The 20291-nt window shown below is 38.8% G+C and overlaps 2 protein-coding genes across 7 annotated transcripts in view; both read left to right on the top strand.

Annotated features, from left to right (window-relative positions):
- Nucleotides 1-6: 6 nt before the first annotated feature.
- PIGA (phosphatidylinositol glycan anchor biosynthesis class A) lies at nucleotides 7-15452 on the top strand. 3 transcript variants are annotated; one of them, XM_065914985.1, is made up of 6 exons: nucleotides 7-66; nucleotides 1982-2761; nucleotides 6643-6775; nucleotides 7475-7607; nucleotides 7774-7980; nucleotides 11165-15452. In XM_065914985.1, exons 2-6 carry the CDS (start codon nucleotides 2044-2046, stop codon nucleotides 11435-11437), a joined length of 1464 nt encoding a protein of 487 aa, XP_065771057.1. In that variant the 5' UTR covers nucleotides 7-66; nucleotides 1982-2043; the 3' UTR covers nucleotides 11438-15452. The 3 variants fall into 3 exon arrangements, with proteins under 3 accessions (XP_065771057.1, XP_065771058.1, XP_065771059.1); XM_065914987.1 differs by lacking the exon at nucleotides 7-66 and adding an exon at nucleotides 4071-4139 and having other exon boundaries at nucleotides 2318-2384; XM_065914986.1 differs by lacking the exon at nucleotides 7-66 and having other exon boundaries at nucleotides 1982-2062.
- Nucleotides 15453-15526: 74 nt separating this feature from the next.
- ASB11 (ankyrin repeat and SOCS box containing 11) overlaps nucleotides 15527-20291 on the top strand; it is a 28993-nt gene continuing 24228 nt past the window's right edge. The window contains exon 1 of one of the 4 annotated variants that reach the window (XM_065914988.1): nucleotides 15527-16789. In XM_065914988.1, coding sequence (XP_065771060.1) covers nucleotides 16609-16789 — 181 coding nt within the window. In that variant the 5' untranslated portion in view covers nucleotides 15527-16608. Of the gene's footprint in view, nucleotides 16790-16870; nucleotides 17865-20291 lie in introns of those variants that run through there. The other 3 variants (XM_065914990.1, XM_065914989.1, XM_065914992.1) reach the window with 3 other exon arrangements.

Below are 20291 nucleotides of genomic sequence, written 5' to 3'. Positions count from 1 at the left end.
GCTGCTGGGTGGGACTCCGGCTGCAGCCGCGGGAGGTCCGGACACTGGCGGCCATGGGACTTGCCGGTAAGTACGCGTCTGACTTCTCGTCGCCGGTCCTCTCTTCATCTTCCAAATTGGGACTGGGCTGTCCTCAGGGGAGCATAGCCGGTGATGGACGGGGAGAAGCCGACCCAGCTTGAGCCTCGGAATTCGGGGTCGAGGGGCTCGGGAGTCGAGTGGGGCTGAGAGTGCGCTGAGGCGGCCGCACTGTAGCCGCTTCCCTGTCGGCTGAGGCGGGCGGGACGAATGGCTCCAGAACCCTCGGCCTCGGTTTCCTGCTCACTTTCTGGCCGTCTTCCTCCCTTGGGTCCTGGCGAGACCCCGCGCGGGGTCGCTGACTGAGGTGGAGTCATTTCTTCCTTGGCCCTGGCGCTCCCCAGCGACCTCAGAAAGTGAAGCCGGGACGGCGCCCGGGGGTTGGGTTGGAAACACGGTCCTTTTGACCCCAATCCCCAGGGCCCCTCTAAGACTTCTCAGAAGTCTGCTGATAATGACTGTCCAGGGACTCATTGACTGTGGCTGTGGATTTTACGGCCATCTCGCATTTGCAACTTAAGTGGCTGAGTGGGGACCTTGGACAGATCGCTCAACTTGTCATTTGGAAAATAAGAGTTGGTTCACTAGATCTCCAAGCTTCTCTTCAGCTTTAAAATCTTAAGATTTTGTGCTTGTACCGTTTGTTGTGCTTTTACACCATGAAGGTGTTAGGTGTGATACCCTGATAGACAGGTTGCTTACAGAACATTGCAGGTTAATGACAGAACTTTAAATCGTTTCATTTGGTTCTTTACTCACTGTTTTCGTTATCATTCATCTTTTAAAATTGAATGGAACTGGAAATTCAGGTTTAAGTGAGAAACCACAGTAAGAAAACGTTACTGAAGCTACTCAACAGTACAAACTTATCTCTTGATTTGGTAATATTGAATCTTAATTAGTAAATTCAGCTCAACAAACACTTATTGAGTATTTCTGAGACTGTGTTTAAAATAAAGATGACTTTGTTGGAGAGAATAGACTTTGCACAAGCTGTTGCTTTGCATTTTCTGAGTTTGTGGTGAATCAGAAACTCAGACACTTAGAATGGCTTCCCATTGTATAGTTGAGTTTCTGGAGGCATGGAATTCTCATTTGTAAAAGCTGAGGATGAGTTTCACTTGCTTTCTCTTTAGTGTTGAAAGTCTTAAGAATCTGTAGTCATATTGAATATTTAGTGGGCATTTTGCACTGATGATCTCGGGACCCCTTAGCTGAACATTTCCTACTTCAGATGTAGAAAATGGCCCCAGATCTAGCCCATCTCTAGTTTTTATCTTTAGATTCCAAACTGAAGAAAGGGTCATTCGTGGAGGGAAGATGTACATAACCGAAAGTTTTAAGAAATGAGAGGAATGGTTTGATTATCACTGTTTTTGAATAAGGAAGGGCAAAGTGAGGTCTGGCATGTGCTGCCAATTGATACTTTAAAAAGTTATTATCAAAAGACAGTTCTTACTCTGGATATATTTTAGTGTAAATCACAGAGTTAATACTAGCGAACTTGATGGGATTCATTGAGTCAATGGCTTAAGCTCTGAAGTGAGGTTAGCAAGCCTTTTCTGTAAAGAGTTGCATGTCTAATTGTCAGGATAAACTGCTTGGTTAGTATGGCAAAGTATTATTACTCTTTGGTAACAAAAATTATTTAAAATTATGTGTAGTGGTATTCTTAGATCAAAATTAAGATATGAGGACCATTGCAGAGTCTAGTTTTGTTGTATGGCCCACAGTAAATGGTAAGCAAGTAAGTGCTGTCAAATGCATGAATTCATTGTATGTTTTATTTCTAGGGAAAGAGCTAACAGATTTACATTGACATTAAAACAATATGTATGTCTGGATTTGGAGTGCAGAATGCATTTTGTCTCTGAGCTGAGATCCTGTCTACTCTCTCTCTTAGGTACTGGAGGACACCTGTCTTAACTGCGTTGCTCTAAGGACTAATGCCTAAACCATCTCAGCATGGCCTATAGAGGAAGAGGTGGGCGTGGCCAGCCTTCCTCAGCATCACTCTCCCGTGTCATTCCTGGAAGTCTTCACACATTTAGGACCTGTGCCCATAATATATGCATGGTGTCGGACTTTTTCTACCCAAACATGGGAGGCGTGGAAAGTCACATTTACCAGCTCTCTCAGTGCCTGATTGAAAGAGGGCACAAGGTCATAATTGTCACCCACGCTTACGGAAATCGCAAAGGCGTCCGTTACCTCACTAATGGCCTCAAAGTCTATTACTTGCCTCTGAAAGTCATGTACAACCAATCTACAGCCACGACCCTCTTTCACAGTCTGCCATTGCTCAGGTACATATTTGTTCGGGAGAGAGTCACGATAATCCATTCACATAGTTCCTTTTCTGCCATGGCCCATGATGCCCTCTTCCACGCCAAGACAATGGGCCTCCAGACAGTCTTCACGGACCATTCCCTTTTCGGATTTGCTGATGTCAGCTCGGTGCTTACAAACAAGCTTCTAACTGTGTCTCTTTGTGACACAAACCACATAATTTGTGTCTCTTACACTAGTAAGGAAAACACTGTGCTAAGAGCAGCACTGAATCCTGAAATAGTGTCCGTCATTCCTAATGCTGTAGATCCTACTGACTTCACTCCAGACCCATTTAGAAGGCATGATAGTATAATAACTATTGTTGTTGTCAGCAGACTTGTTTACAGAAAAGGTAATGAAATGATAGCTACAATTGTACTGCACAGCCTTTTTTTCCTTGTAGAAAGCTGTTGAATATCTGTGTTAAAATGATTGTTGGGCTTCTCATTTTGTTTTATGGTTTTATAACTACTTCTGTGTTAAATATAGTAAAGAAGGGTCTAATATGTTTTATACATCCTAAAGGAGAAATTTCTAGAACAGTGGTAAATACTATTTCTACCCTCACCCCCCCCACCTTTGATGTTTTAATAGTTGCTTAAAGGAAAAACAACCTGATGCTGTTTAATAGTTAAGGTCTGTTGAAAATTTCCCTACATATACAGTGAGAAGTACAGCCCACCACATAACCCTTTTTTTTCATTGCAGATATTTTGAAAGCTAAGAAAATCACAAGGGTGAAAACTAATATCAGCTGTAACTGTGTGATTCAGGGGTGACCCTAATGAATGTTTTGATTTATAGCTTTCCTGTCGTTTTTAATTCATTATCTCAGAGTCAGTGAGCTTGTTCTGCACATTGCCGTTCTGTAGCTTGCTTATTTCCTTTCAGTGTAGATAAGACAATAATGTATTGGCAGGTAAGTGATGAAGAAAGCGGGGTTAGATGGCCCAAAATCCTACCCTGGTTCTGTCCTGCTGTGTCATTGATGACAAGCTACTTAACATCTCTGAGTCTCACTTTTTTCGTTCTGTGTGATCTGAGCAACAGTGGTAATCTTATGAGGTTCAGTGATGGGTCCTGTAAAGTACTCGGGAAGGGTCTGTTGTGCTCAGAGGATGGTTTCAGTGCCTCTGCAGCATTTCATGGATACCACAGCCTCGCTGACTGAAAGTCTGAAGCAGTCTGGTTATTCAAAACATAAATGGTCTTCTGGATGGTATCAGAAAACCAATTGTCAGCCATCAAAATTGTCACTAAAAGTAGGGAATTGTGAAAAAGATAATATGTAACCACCCTTTTAAATATTTGAATTTACTCAAAATACTGTTACCATGCACTGAATTGCCAATAAGAAGATGTAGGCCTGTAGGCTTAAGAGTATTGGTTCATTGGTTTGAGCGGAATCATCTTTCTTGCACAGCCATATTCAAGAAGCATAATTTACAGTGGCCAGTCTGGGTCTCTTATGTGTGATGAGACCCTAAAGGCGTGTGAAGTGATGTACCTCTAGATTTTTCATTTGTTTTTGATCTTACACAATGGTTCAGGATACCCCCTGATCTGACAAGGACTTTTTCTATGTCTTGACTGAGTGTTTCAGACTGTTCAGCTTAGCTTCACAGAAACTCATTTTGTCCGTTTATGTGCTATTTAATTAGGTAAGCCAAATACTGTAACAAGTGCAGTTGGAATCAAATAGATTTGTGGAGAAATGCAGCTGATTCCTGGTAAGCATTCAGCTCAGCAGTGGGGTCTGAAGTGTCCCAGTGCATTGGGGAGTGCGGATGTGGGCCTTGGTCAGAATGGTTTAGGAATGGAGAGTCTTAGTCTGCGGTGAGCCGATAAACCGAGGCTGGTGAGAAAACCACTGAACTGCGTTTTGAGGGGTGCAGGCAGTGGCATGCTTTCATTCTTGAAGAAGATGTGAATGGAGCAGCATTCTGTGTTCTGAATCCCTCTTGGGATATTGGTGATGTGTTTATGCCTTTTTTTTTTTAAGCAAATGATATACCCTGGTGACATAACCAGGTAAGAAAGTGTATGATGCATACAGGGTCAAGGATCAGAGCAGAATTAACTTACCTGTTCAAAGATTGAACCTGGTACCTTTACCTCACTAATTATGGTATTTTAACCAGCTGAGCTAACCAACAGCAGGTATAGCCTTTCCTGTTCTCAGTTCAATAATTTAAAAAAAGGTATCAAACCCTCTCCATTTGCCAGTAACACTAAGACAGAACAGCCATATCTGTAGCCCCAAAGTGATTAGTTATATTAATGACCTGTTAATAGATTAATTTCTTTAGGTGGTGTTCATTTGGACCAAATATCAAAGGCCACTGGAACGTATTAAGTAAGAGGACAAATCAAAATTCCTACTTCCCAGGATACCTGGCCGGCCTCTTTCCTCTTCTGTTGAGCCTGTTTTGCTCTTACGCAGGGTTTCGCAGTGCTTCTGTGCGTGTGCAGGCATGCCCTGCTTCTTGCTCTAGTGGTAATGACGACTTCCATTGATATTCTGTAGTTGATAAAGCCACTTGACCCTCCCAACTGTAGTGTAGATGTTATCTGCATGTAACAAAGAAACTGAATCTCAGAGAGGGTAAGTAACTCACCCAGGTTACACAGTAAGTAAGAGAGATAACCAGCCTGAGTTGAGCTCTTCTCAAGTTAAGGTCTCCTGTTCCCTCCGTCCTCAGCCCAGCCATTAGCCTAGGTATAGATTCAGAAAGTTCCTTAAAATACTGTTAGACTGTGCTTTAGAAGAACTTTGAATCAGAAATTTTCTTGTCCATTTTGTGTGAATATGGCAATTGAAAGTCTTTTTGTGTGTTTCGTTGCGTTAGGCTCTTGGTAGAGGTACCAGAGCATTTTTTATTTGTGGGGAGCACTCAGTAAATGTTAGCTGTTGTTAGGGACTCCGATTATTACTCTATATGTTGTTCTAACCTTTGTATTAGAAGAAAGAGGGGAAGGAATTATAGGAGGCTGATTGATAGATGTCAGTAAAGCATCTGGTTTATCTAGAAATCCAGTTGATGGGCTTGATAATACACTTGAAACAGAGATAGCTAAGATTTTAATGAGAAGGTTTCATAATTCATAAATGCCACATATGAGTTTGCTAATGGAGTCATATTTTAAAAATACTAGCAGTTTATTTAATCCTACTTTGAATTATTTAATTAAAATGAGCCTTTATTATTTCTCCTACCATCTTTTTAATAATTAATCTGCCTATATTTGGGAAGATTGACTGAAGTGCAGTTCTTGTGTATGTGTCTATGTGCATTTTTTAAGCTTTAATTGGCTTATTTTACATTTACTTTTGAATGTGTATGGTTTATCATTGTTAATGAACTAAATTCTCAAACATCACTACTGTCTCTTTGTATAGCCACTTTTCAGACTAGTAGAGCAAAATTTACTTTGCTGCTTTTTATTACCTGAGGTTGTATATACATATTATGAGAAAGTATTTCATTAAAAGGAAAGAAAGGACCAAGATACACCCTTTTGTTCTATAGACTGTAATGATCTGGCACATGAGGTCCTGCCACCTTTATCCACTGTCATTTGGGGCAAGTGGGCTATCACAGGTTTAGATGGACTATTCTTATAAATTTTGCTAATATCATAGCGTTCACTGCAAAATCCTGTGTACAAACTGCATTCTCAACAAAATGGAGGCAGCAGTTATGTATTGCTGCTTAGCCCTTTCCTATAGTAGGAAGTAGAATCACAGTTCAGTAGAATTTGTGGTTGAGAGAGACCTTGGACTTTAGGTACAGTGGTCTGTTTATTTTCTATATCAGGAAACTTTCCCATTGTCAAAGACCTTGCTCGTACAAAGGCTGGAATAAGACCCAGATCTCCAGTCAGCTCTCCTGTTCTGTAGAAAAATTTAACTGAAATGTTAGCTACCTCTAATGCCTTTTTTAGTCACAGGTGTTGTGTAATCACAGGTGAATAACTTGAATGCTATTGAAACAGAATAGTCCACGAACTGAGTGGGTAGACGGTAACAATGGGTGTCAGTATATGTCTTGCAGAATTCTTGGGGGACCCCTGATAGTTTGTGAGCGATTCCACCATTCTAGGAAAGGGTTAAGGGAATTTGTTTCTCTGCTTATGTAAGCTAATACTTGTCAAAGTGAGTGGATTCTCAGTTCTGATAAAAATTTTAAGTTTAATTATTAACATCTCCAACATTCAACTTTATGTTTTCAGGGACCGATTTACTTAGTGGTATAATACCTGAACTCTGTCAGAAATACCCTGATTTAAAATTCATTATTGGAGGAGAGGGACCAAAGAGAATCATTTTGGAAGAAGTACGGGAAAGATACCAGCTCCATGACAGGTATTGATGGATTCCATATTGTCTTGGGTGAGAAAATATCTTACATAAATTTGGTTTTGGTTTCGTGCCTGCATTAAGTGGGCTGCTTCTGCTACATGTGCTTGATAAAACAAAGTAATGCAAAGCCTGTTTTAAAAAATTGTATAAATGGAAACCCTAGATAGGGTATTTGTAAATTTTTTGTTAGCCCAGTATCATTTGACTAGGGGACGCTAGTTGGGGCACCCAAGAATGCACAAAAAACAGCTGCTTTGATTGGAAATGTTTGCAGATTCTCAAGCCATACTGAGTTGTGATTTAAATAGCATGGCCCAAATCATGTAAACTGCTGTGCACATACAGATTCAAACATTTCTCTTCCTTGTTAACTTAGATAACATGTGAGCTATGTGCGTGTGGAGCCTCAATTTAAAAGAGACATTTTCCTATGTAGAAATGATAATTTAACATTTGCTCATCAAAGTGTATTAATATTTTCATGGAATGCAAACTAATTTTGGAGGATGAAATTTGATCTATGATAGAAGTTAGAAATATGTATAGCTGTATGAGTTTTAACCAAATAGTTTTATATGACTTTTAGATCAGAGTTGGGTGACACCAGTCTTTTGAGATGGAAAACGTTAGAAGCTTATGAATGGTATTTCTTTTATACCATGATTGTTACTCCCTTCTTTCTTCTCTTGTTTCAAAAATCAGAGTGCGTCTCTTGGGAGCCTTAGAACACAAGGATGTTAGAAATGTCTTAGTTCAAGGACATATTTTTCTTAATACTTCTCTTACGGAAGCATTCTGCATGGCGATTGTGGAAGCAGCCAGTTGTGGCTTACAGGTAAAAAGCTCGGAGGGCTTATTACATTGTTGGGGTTTCTGCATGTGTATTTTGAAAAATAATCAGATGCAGTCTGTTACATTTTTTTAAGTTGGTTTTGCTTGTTTACCTGAGATGAATTCTGGTGGATCACATTTTTTTGTTTTGTTTTGTTTTTCTTTTTAAGGTTGTAAGTACCAGGGTTGGTGGAATTCCTGAAGTACTTCCAGAAAATCTTATCATTTTATGTGAGCCTTCTGTAAAATCTTTGTGTGAGGGATTGGAAAAAGCTATTTTCCAACTGAAGTCAGGAGCATTGCCACCTCCAGAAAATATCCATAACATTGTAAAGACTTTCTACACCTGGAGGAACGTTGCAGAGAGAACTGAAAAAGTACGTCACGTGCTAGAGAAGGGTATTTGAAGATTGTGTCTGGAATTCTTACCTGATGTTTCACATACACATTTACTCCTTTTATATAGGTTTACCATTTCTGCTCTATTGCTTAAATTTATGAAGTCTCTTTCCAAATGAGACTTCTTTTTGTATATACTAGGCTAAGTTTCTAGTCAGATCATTGCCTTTGACATCTGAAAAATAGTAATGCAGTATCTAGACCTTTCATTAAACTGGCCATATAAGAGTTACAGATTTTTCTAGAAGTTACAACAATTAGAGGCAAAACTAATATTAAAATCTACTTTTAGACATTTTCTTGAGGCTGTTTATAATTCTAAAGCATATAGGTCTATTAGAAAATACCTGGTTTTGCTTAGCCCAGTTGTGGCAACTTCGTAACTTACAAATATTTAATTCAGGCTACTTCCTAAAACTTGTGTGGCTCTTGCTAGCTGCTGTGATTTTTTTTTTTTTTTTTTTTTTTTTTTTTACTGAAAGGAGATTTTTGCATCTTTGGGCTGATGGGGAACATAGTAAGTTAGAATTCCAAATGCACATGACAGATGTAAGTAGGATCACAAATAGAAAGCAGCAGTAGAGAATTTCCAAAAGGACAGGTGCAGGAAATAGGTTAATGTCCTTAGGTGGGAGAGTACAGTTGTGGGAAATGTGTCTTTATTTTGAGGTCAGTACTTCAGTTATTCTACTCAATTTCATCCTTGTTTAACTGCCTTTCATTACTTCGTCTGCCTCCTGCCTCTTATTACAACATAACAAGCTGAATGGAAATGCTGTGCTTCTTAGTATTTGGAAACTTAGTATGCAGAAAGACAGTTGGTTGGGAGCCTGGAGAAGATAGTGCTGGGAACTCTTACTGGATTCAATGGAACAACTAGTTTCTAGCCCAAAGTTGAGAGCTAGATAGAGCTGAGTAAGCAGAAAGGCTTTCTTGTGGGTTTTTATATATATATCTAATTGCTGTACAATGTTGTGTTAGTTTCTGCTATACAATAAAGTGATTCAGCTATATGCATACATATATCCACTCCCTCCCACCCAGCCCCTCTAGGTCATTACAGAGTCTTAACTGGCTTAAATTGTAAATTCCCATACATAAGGTGAGCCCGTATTTGAATGGAAGGGCAACAAAACTCTCCAAAACTTGTCATACAAATTTTCCATTGAAACATGAGATAATTTGTATTAACAAACAGTTTTGACTGAAATAACCCTGAGATATTTTCTAGACGCTAACTCCACCAGTGACTCCACCAGTTTGAAATAACTCCATTTCCTTGTTTTCCTGTGGAAGTTGGGGCACAGCCCTGAGTACTTGCTGGGAGGGCATGACAGAATTGTCTCAGGAGTGTTTTCAGGCTCGGTTCATTCTATTTTCCTGTGCCCTTGCCACTGCTGGATTCTCACAAGACCGTTTGCTGGGGGTTAGGGGCGGAATTCGGGAGTGGTGGGCAGGGATATTTGGTTAGGCAGATTTTCTTAGTGAGGCCCATCCTGACTGAGAACCATCTCTAATTGTACCTTACCTTTTTGATCAACTTGTAAACCTCAGAAGTTTGCCCTATTATACATAACAAGTTCAGGGGCAAAGAACTATGGTGACAGTTTTTCAGCCTATGTTAAAGGAGTGAATTAGGGTTTTATTTAAACCACAAATTTTCCTTCAGTTACGCTTAAAGTAACAGTAGAACATCTGTATTGTTTTCAGTTTTACACTATGATGGTTTATAGTATACATGCAAAGAAGAAAGTGAATCCTTATTGCTAATGGATTGTCAAGCCTGTCATTCTCTCCATAGTAGAAAAGTATTATTTTGTCACTTGAGATCATAAGTTAACTGACCTATAAATAAAGGTGGACATACGGGTGAGTTTCTAGTTGCTCTTTTAATTCTACCTGTTTCACACAGGATGTTTGATCCCTTTCAACTCCTTAGTTTAACTGCTATTTAGAAAAATTAATCAAGAAATTAAATTGGCGTTTGTGCTGGAAACATACTTTTTCAGTTATAATTCACCACTCAGTGTAATGCTTGACATTTGTTGTTCAGTTGCTAAGTCGTGTCTGCCACTTCGTGATCCTGTGGATTGCAGCATGCCAGGCTTCCCTGTCCTTCACTGTCTCCTGAGGTTGGCTTAAGTTCCTGTCCGTTGAGTCAGTGATGCTATTTAACCATCTCCATTTCCTGGAGGAGGAAATGGCAAACCACTCCAGTGTTCTTACCATGAGAACCCTGTGAACAGTATGAAAATGCTCGACATCATTCTAACTAAAATGTATTCCAGATGTCCTCAGGGTAGAGGAACTAGACAAAAACAGCCCGTACCTTTCAGAGACCATTGATCTTTAGAACTTGCTCTGCACATCAGAACTTTCCTGAGGTCAAAACGAGATAGTTTACAGAGCTGATAACATGAGAATGAGCACGAGTAATGCCTAAGTGCAGTTAAAAAACACGAAGGCCGGCCCATTTTATGTGTTTGAAGTAACTTCAGAGAGTTTTTTTTTTTTTTTTAAATATTTCAGAGTTTAGTGCTTAGCAGTTCTTTAAGAAAGCAAGCCATCTACTTAGCAGTTCTCAGCAGTGAACTTTATTTGCCAGTGTTTGGCCTGTCCCCTCTACCCAAATTTCCCCCAAGCCTTTCCCCTCCTTTCATTTGGCACCCATGAAATGTCTCTGTTTCCTCCTCGCCTGTGCACAGCCCCTAAGCCTCTTATGGCTGTGAAGAGAAGAGCCTCTCTGAACCCATAGATTGTAACTCCCTGGTGGTAGTTGAATCAAGGAGTCCTAAAGGGCCAGTCCTACTTTTGGACTGAATTAAATACAGTCTTGACCTGGCCCCAAAAGCCATTCCAGCTTCTCAGGACTTTGGAATTCTCCTAGTTGGTTAAATATTGATAGGGATCCCCTAGGGCACAGGAGCCATGGTAAATTCATCTGGGTAAATATACCCCGGTGATTTGTCCAGAGGAGGCACTCCATAAGTGAATCAAATGGCAGTACTTAGTGTAAGCAGTTTCATTCATCACATCTTTACTGTAACAACAGTGAAATGTAAGTGCCTCCTGTGTATATCTCTAAAGCACTCCTGACCTGTGCAGGTCGTTGTTTTGTTGCAGCCTGCGATGTTATGCTTATTTTTGGTTCTCTCCCACCAGGTGTACGACCGAGTGGCAGGAGAAGCTGTGTTACCCATGGACAAACGGCTGGACAGACTCATCTCTCACTGTGGCCCTGTGACAGGCTGCATTTTTGCTCTGTTGGTTGTATTCAACTTTCTCTTCCTCATTTTCCTGAGATGGGTGACTCCAGATTCTTTCATTGATGTTGCAATAGATGCCACAGGGCCAAAGGGTGCCTGGACTCATCGATATCCTTATCGATATAGTAAAAGGGGGGCTGAGAATACTGAGCTGTCTAAAACAAGATAGAAGAAAGCCTGGATTGTGAGGTTTTCAATACTTGTAATAGTTCTACTGAGACTATTGAAAATAACCTTGCTTTTTTTCTTTTTCATTTTAAACTTAATTTAGTAAGTTATGCTACCTCTATATCATTCAATGTTTTATTTTGAGGAAAGATAAACACTTATGCAATTCCTGAGTGTTGAAACTCCTTGCACTTATTTAAAATTTAGGAGAGAGCATTGAAGCCACTCAGGTATGCAATTTTTCAGACTACTGAAATCCCTCTAGCAGAGATGTTTTAATGTTATATTTTGGGAGCTTTGGGTGCCGAAGGGCCAAACGTTTCCTGGGCATTTTTTGGCCAGTTTTAAATGTTCTACCATTAGACGTTCACCAGATGTTTACAGGTTTTCTTTAGGGAAGTACAACAACTCTGTGAGCTATTTTTTAAGTCATGTTCATACTACGTTTATTAGACGTTGAAGTCATGTTCGTAACTTATTGGGTACACTCAGTAAGTGTTCCATATAATCAGGTTTCTTGAGTAAAATGGGCTGTCAGCAACCAGCCTGTTTGAAGCACCTGTCACATGTTGAACTAGATGCTTCCTGCGTTAGGAACCAGGGGATGCATTCATTCCTTGTTGATCACTCAAATTAATGGCTCACTTCGTCATAGTCATATTTGACATGAAGTGGTAAGATATCCACCACGCCAAAAATGCTGATGGTTTTTAATGCCAGGAAAAAATTGCCTGCATACTCCGAGTTCTTCTCTGATCCTGTTGGATGCATTCTCCTAGGTCAAGCCTTCGTCTTCAGTTGTATGTATGAAAATGCTTCTTCCTTTTAAATACTAGGGACCGATCCCACTGTTGATGATAGTGCAGAGAAACCCTCCACATCTCTCAGTGCATAATTTAGTCCTCTGTCAATGCCTTCGTGTTTTCCGAGCAGAATGTACGAGGTGTGCCATCTCAAAATCAGCTGCTACCCTGGATCTTTGATAGAAGTCACCTCCCTTCACTTGTGGCCTAGCTGATGCCTGATAAGTATTGTCAGTGTGCAGAAGTCTTGACCCAGAATATTTTGTTTATAGCCAGTTGAGTCTGAAAATTTTAGGAACAGTCTCTCTGTGGATGGATGTTTTTAACTATAATTGTTGTTGCCCAGAGCCATGGGTTTTTAAACCCCAAATTATCCACATGGTGTGTCTTATTAATTCTTTGAACTCCTTATTAGAGTAAATTTTTGTGATAAAGGACTGAAATCACAAGAGTGAGGCACTGTGGACACGCTAGTTAGACGCTGGCAGTATTGTGATTCTTTACAGGATTTTTTTTAATGGCAACATTCACAGAACTTTTAAAAAAGTATCTTAACATGTCTGTTAATTGGTTGCCACTGATACACAAGAAATATATTTGTGTTTTAAAACACAAAATGCAAGAGTACAGTTTTTAATATCTAGAAGTTAGGGGTTCTTTTGTTAACGAAAAACAGACTGACCCAAACCATTTGGTCTCACTGGGATTTTTAGGCATAGAAACTGAATTATATAAATATGAAATAAACAGTGCCAGTATTCATGATAAAGCGGGGAACTATACAACATTTGTTTTTATCCGTTCATTAATTTTTAAAGGCATACTCCTGTTTTTTCTTGTGTTTTATTCTTTTCTTAGCTTTTTTTTCCTTCAAAATTATCATTTAACTATTAAACTGCCATTTATTTCACATGGAAATAGGATTTAATGTTCTTGCATGAAAAATATGTAAGTTGCATATTTTCCTTATTTTTTCTTTAATAAGTGGAAGTAAACTTGCTTGTTCTAGTACATCTGAATTTTCAGGCTTCCTGAATACCTTAATTGTAACTGTCAGTGTTGCACTAGTCAATATGTGGAAACATATTGTTCTACCCTGCTACTTACATTTATTTGAAAGTGAACTTGCAGTGATAAGGAATATATGAAAAATATATTGTGTTTCTTTGATGTTGCAAAAAGTAGCACATGTAAAGCTGATTTATAAAAACACGCTACCTGTCCAAAAATAAAGACCAAAATGACATTTTGACATTTTTCTGAATTTGCCTTGTTTGAGAAATAGAATATTATTAACTAATTGAGCAATACTCCCCCCACCTACCTACCTCACATGCTTTTTTTTATTTTAGTGCAATCTGATGTTTTGCTTGGTCTGTTAGTGAAACTGGAAATATGGAAATATCTTTTAGTTGATTAATTACTCTGTCATCTTTTCTTTCTTGAATATTCTTTGTTTTAATCATGGAATAGCAAGTTCACTTGTGCCTTTGTTTCCTGATCCAAAAACAAGCCTGTATTTTTCACTTCACTAGAATTACTATGTAAGACAAATGAATACTCCTGTAAACTATTGTATATGTGAATTACATAATTATACTCTATATCTTGTAAGCTATTTTAAGAAAAATTGGAATTTTGACTTCATTTACCGAAACCCAGTGTACCATCAGTCTCTGCTTCACCTGCAGCCTACTCACAGGACTGACCTTCCTACGTACTTGACCTGGCCCCAGCTAGTGCTTATTTTAATCTTTACATCAAACATCTCTACCTGATAGCTTGTCAAAGGAGCTGTGAGGGGTGTGTCCCTGTGCTATTTCCCTGGTAACTGATGAGCCACCTGGCTTCAGTTCCCCTATAGCTGCTAATCTGCCCCTTCCCTTAGTAGCGAAACCTCCTATCTCCATGTCCTGCCATCCTGCTACCTGTTACTTACGGCACACATTGGGGTGTCACTCCAGGACCTTGCTTCAGATGTGTAAGATCCCCCATCTATTAAACCATTGATGTCTCTATCACTGACTCTGGGCTCTTCGATCTTGAGGTGGGCCAAGTACAGGGCTTGGCAGGCCTATGGGGTACAGCCCAATGCCCAGTTTCTCCCACCTCCTTTGTTGGAGGCAGTGGAAAGCAGTTCCCTACATTGATAAGTTCTTTTTTTTTTGTTTGTTTCTAATATTTATTTACATAGTTATTTGACTGCTCCAGGTCTTAGTTGTGGCATGTGGGATCTATTTTGCTGACCAAGGATCAGACCCGGGCCCCTTGTACTGGGAACTCGGAATCTTAGCCACTGGACCAGCAAGAAAGTCTCCAGTGATATGTTCTGATTTATATTACACCAAAACTTACTTTTAGCTCAGTCACGGTATAATAGGTCTGTGTTTAGTTTGGCAAAGGTTTTTTTTACAGGCCTTTTTATCCTTCTCTGCATTCCCCAAAGATGCTAAATTGTATTATCCTGTGCTGGATTTTTAAAATATGAAATTCTGAAAATCAAAGCTCTCTACAGTAGATTTTGATTTGTATTCAACAATCCTTTGGGGAGTTGATTTTCCGTTATCCTTTACACTTGGCTATGGCTCAGTTTTTCTCAGCAGGATGTGGCGGTGGTGATTTTGCCCCCTAGGGGACATCTGGCATTGCCTGCAGATATTTCTGGTTGTTCCAACTGGATAAGAGCGGGGCATTGGCATCGCACACCAAAGAATTATCTGGTCCAAAATGTCAGTAGTGCCAAGGCTTAGAAACCCTGATGCTCTAGATGGTTTTGCCTTCTTTACAAGATACTGTGAGTTAACTCATCTTTTCAGTAGCCTTCTACGCCTATCTCAAACGTAGTGCTCAAATTTAGTAAAGATAATCTCTTAAATAGTACGAAAGTCAGGCTTCTCATGGCCAGCTTTTCTGGTATGTAAAATGAAAAGTACAGTCATGTTTTAGATGAAAAATTAAGTTCAAGACGATAGAATAATATTAGGTATTACTAGATACACCACTGAGCCAACATGGGTAAATGATCGCCTTCTTCCAGAACAGTTGGAGAAAGAAACATGAAAAGAACTAAAATACTTGTGTTTATGTATTTTAATAGCTTGGTTAGGTAATCTGAGCTTGGTAAAGAAAACCTTGTATGCTAGTATCTGTCCTTGCGAATGGAAACCACACAGGTTCACACAAGTTTGTGCTGGCGTGGAGATACTACACTGAAATGGGTATGTTATGTATTGTGCCTTGGGGTTGATTCTCATGTCTTACTCTTTCACAGAGTATAGGGAGATAGTTCTTACATAGGGACTCATTCTAATTTGCCTGAGTGCTAGGAGAAACTCCCATAGTTTTGCATCAAGCATTTATTAAATAAGGTTGATTTAGTTGTCTCCTATAAATTATTTGGGTTTGTCTTTTCGAATAGGTTGTAGAAATTTAGAAAATGTAATGTAGCCAAGAATGAAAGAGGAGACTTCGAGTTTCTGCATCCATTTTTCCCGGGTGAGGTACATTAAACAAATCAACTTTACTTGTATTGGCTAGCCAATGCATGTTGAAGAGTTAGGATTACAGGAGAATATTATCCAGCTAGGGAAGATACTGATTGATAGACTCTGGATACCTCACCCGGAGTCTAAGGCATCTTCATCCTTTTCATTATAAGTCCTCCATGATTGACTATAGCCCACATTTTCGAGAAGGAAGCACCACCTTTCCTGACAAGAGGAAGTAAAGATCAGAAATGTTACTAGGGGACTTTGTCATGGATGAACCTATTACAGCAAGTGGTCTAATGCTTCCAGTCTGGAGAGGCATCCAAGCTGGGCCTTTTATTAAATACTGCCTTAGAGTAAATAGCCTTTCATAACTGGTCATATTTTAGATTTGGGCTTTATAGCCTCAGAATGAAGAGAATATTGAAGCATTCCAGGGGCTGGTACTTCCCACCAAAAGCACAGAATGTAATATTAGTACTTCTTTTTTATGAACTTCAAATAACTTGTTTCATCTCCACGGGATCTGAGAAGCTTGTTCTATCTTTCCAATCCTGGCTTTCAATAGAACGTAGTAAAAACTGGAATTGAGGGGTAAAAACATTTTGGACTTGAGTCCTATTTGTTAAACAACACTGAGGAATGTAGGTCTAGAACTATTGGTGTTTCTGGTTCGAAGGAAATTTCTTTCGTTCATTTAACATTGCCATGAATGTCAGTGTATGCAGTCGCCAAATCACAGTTAGCTTAGAATCTACAAACTCAGTTCTCCGTAACAGGAGCACAGAGAGCTAGAAGGTTTAAAATAGATGTCATATGATACCAATTATAACTCAGTGAAATTTTGCAGTCCCAAGAACCTATACAGAGTGTAAGCCAAAATGGAGGACGGTTCTGTTTCCTATGGCTTTAAAAACATTTTTATTACAATGTTTGCTACTTTTTTTTTCTTCAAGCTTTTAATTAAAGTGTTCTTGGCGCTCCTAACCCATTTCTATATCGTCAAAGGAAATAGAAAAGAAGCGGCTAGGATAGCAGAAGAGATCTTTGGTGAAATTTCAGGTAAAAATACATGAATTTGTTCCCAGTACTTTAAAAGAAACCTCCTAGATAATTCATATGAATAGTATTTGTAGAAGATAAATTTTATTTATACTTTGGCTCTGAATATTTTATTTATACTTTGGGTTATTTTAAAAAATTATTATTTAAAGTAGCAAAGGGTGTTGACTGCACCAATTTGTGAAGGATTTTCAGCTTTTCTGCAAATTAGTAGTTTCATTAGCAGTTACTATTTAAGAAATAAATAGAATAGTGGCTTTCTAAGAGTATTTTGAGAAACCTCATTTCTACTAACAACAAAATTACTTTATAGGATTATTTTCTTAAATATTTTAATCAAATGTTAACAATACATTCTAACAAAACTTTCCCCAGGAAATGGACTGACCAGTAAATTTGATTTAAAGTAGCCATAGATATGCTGTGTGTGTGTGACACATACACATATATATATGTGCTGTCATTTGCAATTTTTGAATTGTTTAGCCACTTGTCACTGTCAGGGGAAACCCCTTCACTGAATCCATTTATACCCAACACGGTGCAAAGCACAGCAAACAATATTACAATATGAAATGCCAACCTTTGGGCAAAACAATTTAAAGTCTCATGCTTTGCAGAATTTAGTCTCTACTTCTTTAAGAAATGATGCACCTTAATTGTAGGGAGATGCTGCAAAAGTAAATGAATCAGATATTGTTACTGCTGGGACTGCCACTTGATAAGAGGAGGATTTATTCATAAACAGAGTTCCTTATTTCCCTGTATATTTTTAGTGTTTGTAGGGGTTCCAGGGTTACCTCATTCTTTATCTAGTATCCATTTCATCTTGCATCCTAGATTCTCTTTTCAAAATAGACTTACGTTGTGTGATTCCAATACAGTAGACAACTTTAAGGACGCTAGGGAAAGCAGCCCTATCCAAAGAGATAAGGCCTCCAAAAGCAAAGCCTCAGAATGCTTCAATTAACGGGGGAAAATGAGAAGAATCTCGAAGTTTCGGAAAGTGGCAGAAGCCCTGGAGTGTGGAAAGAGATTTCTTTTGGGGATTATATTTGTCATACATTTCAGGGAGGTATGTTGGTTTGACTTGGTTTAAAAAAAAAAAACCTAAAAGTAACTTTAATTTCAAGTTAAGCATAATCTGAAAAGCTATTTTCTAATTTAATTTGTAAATTGAGTCAGGGGCTGTCAAAGTTTTCATCACACAGTTTTGATGTTCTCATAGATACATCCTCACAGTTTAAATTAGGTAAAGTCAGATAGTCAATATCAGCAAGAGCATGTTGAAAACATTTTCTCTTGGTGCTCGTGTGCATTATTTCTGCCTTTGTGGTCCTCAGTGAAGTACTCTCTTAAGAAAGGTTTATAATAATAAAAACCTGGGGCCATAATACAATTTTTATAAATAGAACTCACGTATTCTTTAGCTCAAATATCTTTACTTATTGAAGCTCCTAGGATAATATTAATTTAATTTGCAAATGGCATGGTGTTACAAAAGTCAGAAACATGCTTTTTGATGATCACTAACAAGAAGCAGTGGATTGAATAGTGCCTGTTAATTTTACAGTTTAATTTTCTTGCTATATACATACATATATATGTGTGTGAGGATGGTGCATTTTACACATTGCACACATATATAATAGTATATCCAGATTTGGTAAACAAGGCCTTTTATAATGATGTAGGTGGTAATATGCGAGAAACAGTGGTTTTTTACGTGATTCCAACAGTGTTTTTTTCTTTTGACACTGTTAATAGTCAGATAACTATATATATTTAAAACTAGACATTTTAAAAACCAAGAACAAAATTTTGTCTGAGTGTTCAACTCAGACCAGAAATTAACTTTGCTGCTCGTTGGTCAGACAAATGTTTGTTGGGAAAATATGTGACATTTAATCAGTAAGTCAGCTAACTGATTTACTGAAATCTCAGCCCAAGGTTACCTTTCTCGACTCCAATAGCATATTCTGTTTCTGTAAATTATCGTCAGGGCTATCAAAAACAAGGAGAGGCAGTAAAGACGTCAGCCAGGACAGAGTTGAGCCTGCCATAGATCCTAGTACTTTCAGATGCTGTACCTAGCATCACATCCCTCATTTAGTATCATTTTTTAGCTGTAAAATTTTTGTAAAGTTTTTTTCTAAATATTCTGGAGTACATCATTCGATACTTTCTTTGTGGTTTAAACTATTCCATTTGTAAATAAGTCATCAGAATTGAGTTCAGCTATGGGGTTGGGTAGGTTTTTAGTTTTTTCAGGCTTCTTTGTGTAATTTGTCAATAATAGATATATATTTTGCAGTTCGAAACATTGTTATTGACCTTTGATATTCTCGTATCTCCAGCACCGGATGCCTCACCAGCCCTCCCTTCAGCCCACAGATGTTTCTCTAGACACATTCTCTCTCCTGAGGGACGTGTATGATTTTTCAACCTTTGCTAATTTGGCCAGAACTGAAACTCTATATTTAGTACAGTAACTTGGTCATCAAACTTGATAAAAATAAAGTGTAGATTCAGGTTGATAATTTGTTATTCACAACCCTTGGGCCAGACACGTTTCAGGATTCAAGCGTGCAGGGGATACTGGAAGGATTACGCAGTGTTTATACTGGGTATTACCACAGCATTCCCAGCAGAGCCTGGAGCTGCCTCCTGCAGTCAAAGGTTTCAATATTTCTATAGTGAAAGTATCAATATTCACACTAAGCGAAAATACAAATTAAAAATAATACGTTGTTAAACCTGAGTCATGACCATGTTTTGCTGCCAAAGGATCTTGGATACAACTGGGGAAAGACTTGGTTTTCAGAATTTGGGGAATTTTACAATTGCAGATAAGAGATAGTGGAATTACACCCTTGGAAAAAAGAATGAATTCTCTTCTAAGTGTTTTGCCTAAAATCAGTTGTCCTTCTTGTTTTTCTAAATTCAAAGGACTGACTGACCTTGATTTGATGGCCACACCTCTGCCTGACTTATCACCCTGACTCCTTTTTCCTGTCCTTCCCACGTCACCGGTTTTTTTCCTGCCTTCAGTCTGTTCTTGCCCGGCCCTCCAGCTCATCTTCTTCAGTGTCGGTGCTTGTCTCTGCAAGCCTCGGCCCACCCATCCTCTGAGTGGTTATGTATCACAGTGCCTGTTGGCTGTCCGACGTTTGGACTAACAGTCCTCGGCAGGGCTCTGCCACCCGACCTGTCATCTGCTCAACTCTCTTGACTCCTAATGGGTTCAAAGGAAGCTTCTTTCTGACTCACTACAGAATGATATTCATTGACAGTAGTTCATCTGTTGACCAGAGCTGAGTGTTCCAGAGAGAGTGCATTTTAACCCAGCTGTATTATAATATTTTCATTAACTGGGGGCATTTCTTATGTCTTTTCCAGTTACCTTTGTTTTCCTTAAAATATTATTTAATTCTATTAAGTTCTTATCTGTATTTTGATTCACATCCAAAATTCTTTTGAAATTTTCTTTTTTTTGATAAAT

The sequence above is a fragment of the Muntiacus reevesi genome, chromosome X (assembly GCF_963930625.1).
Source record: "Muntiacus reevesi chromosome X, mMunRee1.1, whole genome shotgun sequence".
Taxonomy (NCBI): domain Eukaryota; kingdom Metazoa; phylum Chordata; class Mammalia; order Artiodactyla; family Cervidae; genus Muntiacus; species Muntiacus reevesi.
Note: the sequence above shows the minus strand (reverse complement) of the source record. Positions and strands in the feature narration are given on the sequence as shown.